Raw genomic sequence first — 9,517 nt, 5'->3', positions numbered from 1 at the left:
AACACACTGCCAATGCAGTAAAATATTCCTGAATAGAAACACACAGTGGAACACTACGAGTCATGGATCGGCCTCCCCAGAGCCCGGACCTCAACATTATTTAAGCAGTGTGGGATCATGTTGACACAGAACAGAACAAAAGGCAGAAACATCCAAAGAAGAGCTTTGAATGTCCGTCAAGAAGTCTGGAGAACTATTCCTCAAGATATACACATCACTGCATCTATTTCATTTATTTTCCTAGAAAAAATATGGAGACGTCCAAGACCTTTGCATAATAATGTAAATAACATTTGCTTATAAATGTTCTATATATACGCTAACAAAAAAGAAATCAATAATAATAATAATTATAATCATACAGGGTGACATTTCATTAAACCAAATAAAACCATCCACAGTTATATATGAATTTAATTATAAAAGAACTCTAAAACATCACATCCAAGTACACAAAAATCTGTTTTTCTTTTACAGTTCAACATGTGTCATGCTGTGGCACTGAGGTGGCCCTACAGCATCATTTCTGCATCCTCTAAAGAAGCCTCGCTCATCTCCTCAGACAGCTCTTCATCCTCCTCCTCCTGGTCCTCTGTCTCCTCCTCAGCCGCCCTCTTTAAGCCTCTTTGCTTTGAGAGGGCCACGGCATAGCGGATGTTGTACATGTTGAAGTCGCAGCTACACAAACAAAGCACACATTCAGATCTGTTAAGCTGTATCTGGGCAAAGGCACAACATTTCAGAGGATCTGTAACTTACAGCTTGGAGAGGTCGTCGAAGTGCCTCTGGATGCTCTTCTGTAGCGCCTGCAGCGTGGGCAGGATGGCTCCAGACCTGCATGCCAAAGCAGATGCATTGAAAAATTTGTTGCTGTCATCTTCTGTTCACTTACAGTCATGCTGAACTGAATCTGTGATGTGAATGAGAGCCTGAGGACACACCTGTTCTTCAGTTTCTGTCCGTGCAGCATGAGCAGGTTCTGTGCCCAGGTCATATAGAACTGCAAGTGGCCCGACTTCTCCAAACACGTGGCGATGAAACCCAGCAGCTTCTCGACATAAATGTCAGGAAGAGAGCCGCAAACCACCGAGACTAGGCCAGAAGGACACACAACTCACATCACTCGGGCGTTTCCAAGTGAAAAAGGGAACTCAAAATGTTAAATAAGGTGAAATTCACTCACTCTGCTCATGTGGGACCTTCTCCAACACTTCCTGCTTGAGGGCTTTTTCGTTGAGTCTGAACGCCAGGACTATGGCCGACGCCCACTCCTGAAGGCGCAGCTGTTTGCGTATGCTGGCCGGTGTCACGTCTAGGTCCAGGTCGTACGGGTCGAAGACCAGTGACCCGTCAAGGGAGTAGACCAGCAGGCCCTCAGTGGTGGTGGCCGCCCAACTGCGACCTGAGGAGGAGGAGAACAACTTGACTAACCGGCCGACAAAGCTCGTCTGTAACGGGACGCATGCTTTTCATACATGCTTCATAAACGTGTCTGCTGCTGTCCAGCGAAGTTTGCTGCACGAGATTCAAACACCGTAATGGGAACAGCAAACAACATGAAAAACTGCTGTGATGACGGACAACATCAACATCATGAAGGACAACATCAGTGTTGTCTTCCATCATCCAGTGTTCACAGGATAACATTTTGAAACCATGCTCCAAGCTGTAATTCTGTCACCTACCAGTAGGGGAGAACCGCAGCGAGCTCACTCTGATCTCAGGTTTGAAGTGACGAGAACTCATGTCACCTTTAAGGATGAGCAGACACAAGAATCAGTGAGGGTCGATTCAAAAACATCAGTGAATAAGGCACAAGAGACTTTTTTGTAAAAGGCCTCATGATCCTAACAAAATACAATTACTTAATTACATGGAGGGCTGCCAAAATTATATCATAAAGTCAAGATCAACTCAAGGTCAAAATCAGAGAAAATGTCAAATTCCTGATCACCTAAATGAATCAAAATACATTAAAATCCTCACTTCTAAAGTTTATCGATTTTTAATTCTGGCGGTTTCAGTCCGATCACAGCAATAACCACTTCTGACCACTGCACCTTGTAGCAAACACACCACTTCCACACTTATAATAACTGGTCTGAGCCTTCGTGTGAGGGTTGTACCTCTCCTGACTCCAGGGAGGCTGATGCTGACTCCGTCTCCGTCCCCGGCTCCTTCATCCACCAGAGCCAGACTGCCGAACTCTGTCATCTTCCTCCTGTCCAGGAACTCCTGAAGGTGAAGCAGGACAACAGGATAAGCGAAACCTGTCATAATTAAAACCTCTTCAAGGACTAAAGATGCACATTTTCACGATGAAGCGTCCAATCCATCCATGTTTACTCATCTAGCATACGCTTTTAAAAAATGCCTTAAATTCCTATTTTGGGTTCACCTCGTCTCCTTACCCCCCCCCCCCCAAAAAAAAAAACCCCTCAACCATCAACCATAGATCTGTTTTTCCAGGACAGCCGATGCTATTAAATATGTATGCTGCAGTCAAGTGACATGGAAATAAACTCGCTGAGCAGACTGTGAGGTCGCACCTCCATAGCGTCGAAGGACAGGTTGCAGGAGATTTCAAACTTCTTTATGAGCATCTGCTCCTTGATGTTGTAGATGCAGACAAACTTAGCCTGACCCCCAGCCAAAACAGACTCCCCGTCCGCAGAGTAACACAGTGATGTAAACGACCTTAACGAGAGACAGAAGAAAAAAATAAAGTCACATTAAACGAGATGATTTGAACCAGTGGAATCAAACCTGAGGCTCAAATCCCATCCACTCACTTGCCCTTGGCGGACTGCTTGGCTGTGATTTTATCCGTCTCCTTGCGGCCTGTCTGCAGGTCGTGTCGTCCAGCAACGGAGCCGTTTTGTGTGGCCGTGTGCGGGTTCCAGAAAGAGATCTCACCGTTCAGAGTGGCCACAGCCAACTCCTGACCGTCGGGGCGGTACGTCACTGCCAAGCCTGAGGAACAAAAGACATTTAAATTTAAAAAATAAATAAATAAAAAAACACAGTGAGGGAGGCAGAATACAACATAGACATATACAACAAACAAAAGCACAGAGAGAACTCGCCCTGAAGGGCTATGCTGAAACTTGATGTTTTATGCTGATGTCAGCACTAACAATAAAAATCCAGTACAGTGTATAAATGTTTTTCTGTTACTGTGAAGTCACATGATGTTGTAGAGCTCAGCCAAAGAAAGTGCTGATGTCCCAAAATGACTGTTATTTTATAATCCAAAGGAAACTATAAAGCCTTTAAATAAATTCGTGTGACCATGAACTTTGACCTTGAAACACTGCATAGTAAAATGGTTTATTTTATCATCTTTACCTATATAATCAGAGCAAAACTGGCTAAAATCTTTGGCTTCTATAAGCTGCAAAAAGTTTAAGATAAATTTAAGGATATATTCATGCACACGTGTAATTTTACAAAACTTCATGGGGTCATAGTGACATTATAGGGCATCGTATTGAAAAAACAAGAAGTGTTGTACAGCTCTCTCTATGCCCTTTCATATGATATATCACTTGATAACTTTTATTTAAATTTTTTTCAACATTGACTTTGCTAACAATGAAGGTCAAGGCCAAATGCATAGCAAACCTAGGTAGTCAAGGCCTAGTATATTTTTGGGAAGTTTGAAGATGATCCATAAAAAGTCGTTACTGATTTTCAGTTTGGTGTGACCTTGACTTGGACGCAGTTTTCACCCAAATGAAATAAGCTTGAGCTGTTTGTAGTATCTACCGTCACACAAAAGGTTGAACATGATATCTTAAAAACTGTGGACGCTAGACTGCTAACAAACAAACAAACATTACAAAAGAAACAAAACCAACTTAAAAGCAACTTGAATCTTTCAATCTGTCCCCCCTCCCCTAGTGGCGGCATAAAAAAAAAAACCAAAACACCCAAATCACAAGACGATCACTGATGGCTTCACGAAGGATCTGAATTTACCATCAGATGTGAGGGGAAGCGTTTCCTTGGTCTGCCAGCTGTCCAGCATGTCCCACAGCCGAACGGTTCGGTCCCACGAGCAGCTGGCCAGGACGGACTGAACCGGACTGAAACAGAGGCAGCTCACCGGACCCTCGTGACCCGCCAGGACCTGTCCGGTCGCAGGAAGGAAGTGTTAATCTGAGGGATCCTGGCAGCTTCAATCAAGTTAGTCTGTCTCATAAGGAAGGATGAAAAAGCGTAATTAAAAAGAAGCATGATGCCTACCTCTAGCAGCCTGCCTGTCTGCATAGACCAGAGGAAGATCTCAAAGGAATCCTGAGCTCCTGCGCTCACCAGCTCCCCACTGGCATCTACTGCGAGGGAGGAGAACTGCGCAGGCCGAGGCGACGTAAAAGTCCTGAAGTTTCGGTATCTGCCAAAAAAAAAAAAAAAAAAAACCCAAAACAACATTACAGGAATACATTCTCAACCATCTTTTAAAAGAATACACCCCCGTCCTTGCCGCCAGCGCCCACCTGTGCAGGTCGAAGGCTCGGACCGTCCCGTCCAGAGAAGCGCTGACGATGACGAAGCCGCTGGAGGTGAAGGTGACGTTAGTGACGCTGCTGGTGTGTTCGGTAAATGTGACAAAGCAGAGGCCGGTGTTGGTGTTCCACACTTTCACCTGCAGGAATTTATTAACACAGTGTGGAGTCAGAGACGAGACCTTGAGTCTTCATTTATCTGGTATTGAACTAATGATTGGATTCAGGTATGTTGATTCAGGGTGATATCTAAAACCTGCAGGACACCGGCCCTTGAGGCCTGGAGTTTCCCACCCCTGTTCTCCTGTCTCAGCATGGACACATGAAGTTAAAGGCTTCACTCTGAGACTCACTTTGCTGTCGTCCCCTCCCGTCACGATGTACTGTCCGTCTGGAGAGTAAGCCAGCGACGCCATGTTGTTGAAGTGTCCCTGCTGCTTGAACACGTACGACTCACTCTGCCACTCCCACACCAGCAGCTGGCCCATCCCTGAAACAGTCGATGTGTTTACCTTTTGAGTTTTACTCTGCAACACCAGTAAGCTAACGCGCGCGCACACACACACACACACACACACACACACACACGTAAAAACAAACAAATTCTTACGCGAGCACCCAAAGCCGATCCAGTCTCCGGAGCTGTTTATAGCCACCGAGGCAATCCTCTGGTCTGAAATACTGCAGGGAGACACATCCACACGGTTAGATGAGAAAACACATCTGTCCTGTAACTTTTTAAACCCAACCACAGCTTTTCCCTCACCTCAGGGAGTGAATGAGGTTAAACTCTGGAAGTTCGTGCAGGTGGAATATCCCAGAGGCGAAGCCTGTGACCAGGATGTGGTTCGGTTTGTGGTACGCAGCAGCAGTCAAGTTGTTAAAATCCCCTTCTTTGTTGAAAAAGTGTCTGAATGTGGAAACAAAAGGCTGTTTTTAGATCTCACTAAAATCCTAATGCCAGCATTGTCTTCCATTAATGTTACAGAGCTGGATATTCATAATAAATAAAGCCAGAGCTTAAAATAGTGAGGTAAGCATGCAAAACTAACCCCTCTGAGCAAAAAGCTCAAGAATCAGCAAGTTCTTACAAACCAAACAAAGCTAGAATGTGTTTTCCAGCCCTGAAAATTTAACATGGATTCTTCCTGTAATTATGTAGTTATGAAAGCTCATAAATGTTTCAAACAAATCAGACAAAAACAGAAAACTCTGATCCATCCCTGTGAAATTGAAGGGCCGGTAACTGAAAATATTCACAATATGAAGGTAAAAGCTTATATGACATCATTAAATATACTGAAGTTGTTAGCACCCAAAAAAAACCTCATTTGATTTAACTGATTAAACTAATAAATAAAAATAAATATGTAAACTTTAGCAGTTATAAAATCAGAATTGCAATTAGAGAAAAATCAGGAAAAGAATCGGGAAATTGGAGGTGTCTTACTTGCTCATCATTTTGTATCGAACATTCTTCTTCTTCTCTCTCTCTTTGGCGGTTTCAACTTTCCCTCTGATCACCTCTCCCTCCTCTCCCTCCACCTTGTCCCTCTCCTCGCTCTCCTCTTCTTCCTCTTCCTCCCCTTGTCTCGGGAGCTTGGGTTTGTCCTGGCTCTTCTTCAGAATGAGGCCGTCCAGCTCGGTGTCGCTCTCCCACACACACAGCGTCCCGTCCTGGCTCACTGTGTACAGCTGAGTAAACATGCACAAGAGGGATGAACACACAGAACCACACCTACAAACACATATATGTATATATGTAGATTAGCAGAAGTAAACCTACATCTAAGCTGTCCTTTTCAAAGAAACAGCCTACGACGATGTCCTTGTGTCCACCCAGGGAGTAGTAGATCAGGTTGGCCCAGCGCTCTGCACCGAACACCCACGTCGACATGTCTTTGCTGCCCACCACAAAACACCTGGAAGAAAAACGCCACAATCACAATGTATTCCAGTCCAATTACAGGCTTCTTCTGCACTCTCATGTTTGACAAACTCACTTGGAGTCGTCTGTCCAGTCGATGCAGGTGGTTTCATCGTAGGGACCGTAGTAGCTCTTGTCTAAGACGAAGGCATTAAACTCTCGCTTCTTCCCAGGAGCGTGGTACATCAGAGCCACGTTTTCCTTTGTTACAATGAACTTCCTACAAATTAAAAATGCAGCAAACAGTCGTCAGAATAATTTTTGTTCTCTCCAGATAATGATTTTACAGCACACGTCTTTAATGACTTTAAAAAAAAGAAAGAAGTGGATGCACAGGTTTGAATTTATTTGGGATTTTCTTCGATCCACAGAGACCTCCACTCATGTTTGCTTAAATGTCCCTGAGTAAGCCGCACCTTGATCAGACACGTTTGGAGCCTTCAACAATCCAGTGGTATAACCTGGCACAGACCCGGCTTTTAAGTGTAGTCCACAAATTTCCAAAAGGGTGGAGGTCGGGGTTTTGGGAAAGCCATTCCAGAAGCTTAATATTTGTTTTATTAATTAAAAAAAAAATAGCTTAATCTCACAATCTCACATCTTAAGTTCACATTCACTCCTACAAACATACCTGTTATCATCGTGGCCAAGTTCAATTTCTATCTGGTCTTACCATAAAACGTTTTGACTTGTCCATGTGAGCATCTGCAAATTTCAGTTGCGCTTAAATGTGTCAATTTTGGAGTATGGGCTTCTCTCTTGGTCGGCACCGTCTCAGTCAATGGTGATGTAAATCTGACTTCACCTTGGAAAGACTTGAGCCTTGGTGGTTCCTGAACATCCTAACCAATTTCCTCTCATCTGAGGGTCACAGTTTGGGTCTGCTTCCTATTAAAAGGCCTTGTCAAGTTAAAAGATATTGCTGAACCTTCAGCACCACTTATTAAAAGATTCAAGTGGGTGAATGTATACATTACAGCCTGTATCTATGTGCTTGAACCTGTGGGAATTACATCCATCTCTTCCGCTTATCCTTTTAAGGCAGGGTGCACCCTGGACAGGTCGCCAGTCTGTTGCAGGGCTAACACATAGAGACAGACAACCATTCACACTTGCATTCACACCTATTGGCAATTTAGACCTACCAATTAACCTAACCACACTAACTGCATGTCTTTGGACTGTGGGAAGAAGCTGGAGTACCCAGAAAGAACCCACGCAAACATGGGGAGAACATACAAACTCCACACAGAAACACCCCGGCCTGATGGTGGCAACAGTGCTGACCACCGTGCATGTGAATTACAGAAAATCCAAAATAAATTTAAACTTGTGCACCCAGTTCTTGCTTTTTTTGAAGTCATTAAAGACGTGTGCTGTACAATCATTCCACTCTGGATGAAGATCAGTTTAAAGAAATCATTAAAATCCTGAAATTACCATCACATTCACGCCTATGATGAGTGGATGTAAACGTCCGACTACAACTGTCATATAAACTCTGCTGAGCTGTGTCTTACTAACACCAAGAAGAAGTAGTGCAAAATGCGTCGCACAGTTTGAACGTCCTTACCTTCCATCAGGTGAGAAGCGGATGCTGCTCACAGGTTTGTGAAAGTGGAAATGATGAAGGATGGCTCTGGTGATGAGACTGACCAGCACCGCTGCACCATCTGTTTGACACAAACATGATCAGACACGCTTGGATTTTGTTCTCGTCCGAGTCCTGAAGAAGACCTTAACTGTAAATATTTTGTACCTTCATCCACAACGATCGCCAGGCTCCCATCAGGAGAGAGACCCACACAGGTTATATTCTTTGTCGTGGAGAACGGCAACGTCTCAGACGTGTTGCTGCAGGGCAGAGATTAAAAACACATCAGTCTTATTTTCATTATTTTTAAGATAAGGTGACTTTAATGGTTACTTACTATGCTTTTTCTTACTTTATGACATATATGAAATGTTTATGTGTGCAAATGTAGACAGAGTTTCAAATAAGAAGGCAAATGTGAAAATAATCCTACCAATAGCACAAACTTTACCTGGAGCCCCTCTGCAGGCTTCCAGAAGTTGGCAAATTAGAGGAAAAATGTGCATTTAGGCAGGAAGGGATAAAGATGTCAAGTGACAGAAGCCAAAAGGGCAAAGGGTTCAGAAGAGAATCATGCAAAGCTACTTCAGTGTAGATTTATCATGACAAATACAACTTTTAGATGCAACTGAATGGAAAATATAATTTATTTTTCATTATCCTACCCCACCTGCACACTGAAACCTATACTGCAGCACAATCAGTTGTATTTTAATGTGGACACCATGAAAAAAAAAAAAGTCCGAATACTTTTAAGTGACCACAAAAAACAGTGCATGCAACTCTTCTCTTTGCAGATCCAATAACATCTAGACGCTGGACACTGCATCCAGATGTTGTAGGACAGGACTTTACAGATAACCCTTTCCTGTATGTGTCCTATACCACTGTTTGTCTTACTTCTTCAGGTCGAAGACAGAGATTCTGTTCCCAACTGGACTGATAACAACGTTGCCATCTCTGGAGAAGTTCAAATTTCCCTGGCGATAGACTGCGCCGAGCAAATTGGAAAACTACAAAATAAAAAAAAGTGATTTTACTTTTGATCATCAGCCAAGTGTATGCAGTTCCTGTCAAAACGTGGGAATTCAACACATTCAGAGGCAGATTCATTAAACTGTATTAAAACACAGACACACACGCACAACTAAACCGATATTTTGTTATTATATACACAAGCCGAAATAATTATGAATGATATACCATTGAAAGCAAAAACACTTGAATGTTTACAGCACTTCCAACATCGAAAAACTTATTAAGTCTAAAACTTTTTAAATGGAGTTTGGTCTGACACGCATTCCCGCTACCAAAGCATCGCGACTATAGCAAAGTCGCTAACAGCAGCGCACTTACCCTATAAGCAAACTTCATTTTACTAAATATTCATTAACTTCAGAACATTAATCTTCTTTTTAACTCTTTATAAATCCCAGGACTATGAACGTGAGACCAACATGCTTCTTCTTCCTCCACACGTGTGATGCG

The 9,517-nt window shown here is 43.2% G+C and overlaps 1 protein-coding gene across 1 annotated transcript; it reads right to left on the bottom strand.

Moving 5' to 3' along the window:
- Nucleotides 1–396: 396 nt before the first annotated feature.
- pwp2h (PWP2 small subunit processome component) lies at nucleotides 397–9,517 on the bottom strand. Its single transcript, XM_086283778.1, has 21 exons — nucleotides 9,386–9,517; nucleotides 8,930–9,042; nucleotides 8,195–8,289; nucleotides 8,009–8,108; nucleotides 6,512–6,655; nucleotides 6,295–6,430; nucleotides 5,959–6,203; nucleotides 5,275–5,418; nucleotides 5,119–5,189; nucleotides 4,862–4,998; nucleotides 4,500–4,648; nucleotides 4,249–4,396; nucleotides 3,982–4,132; nucleotides 2,793–2,973; nucleotides 2,550–2,697; nucleotides 2,127–2,235; nucleotides 1,686–1,751; nucleotides 1,184–1,402; nucleotides 942–1,092; nucleotides 760–834; nucleotides 397–678 (listed from the first exon to the last, which is right to left on the bottom strand). The coding sequence occupies exons 1-21, from the start codon at nucleotides 9,401–9,403 to the stop codon at nucleotides 513–515; spliced, it is 2,766 nt and encodes a 921-aa protein (XP_086139904.1). The 5' UTR covers nucleotides 9,404–9,517; the 3' UTR covers nucleotides 397–512.

This window comes from Aulonocara sp. 'chitande type north' Nkhata Bay, linkage group LG23 (genome assembly GCF_057382095.1).
Source record: "Aulonocara sp. 'chitande type north' Nkhata Bay isolate Kocher_YH1m ecotype deep benthic linkage group LG23, A_spYH_male_GT1.1, whole genome shotgun sequence".
Lineage (NCBI taxonomy): Eukaryota > Metazoa > Chordata > Actinopteri > Cichliformes > Cichlidae > Aulonocara > Aulonocara sp. 'chitande type north' Nkhata Bay.
This window is presented reverse-complemented; position numbering and strand designations above follow the sequence as displayed.

What these genes read in the sequence shown, in the direction of transcription:
- pwp2h (XM_086283778.1), bottom strand. An exon ending in TGTCCTTCGACGCTATGGAG is followed by an intron (nt 2,236 to 2,549) that starts GTGCGACCTCAC and finishes CTTCACCTTCAG; the next exon opens with GAGTTCCTGGACAGGAGGAA. An exon ending in GGACAGAAACTGAAGAACAG is followed by an intron (nt 835 to 941) that starts GTGTGTCCTCAG and finishes TTTGGCATGCAG; the next exon opens with GTCTGGAGCCATCCTGCCCA.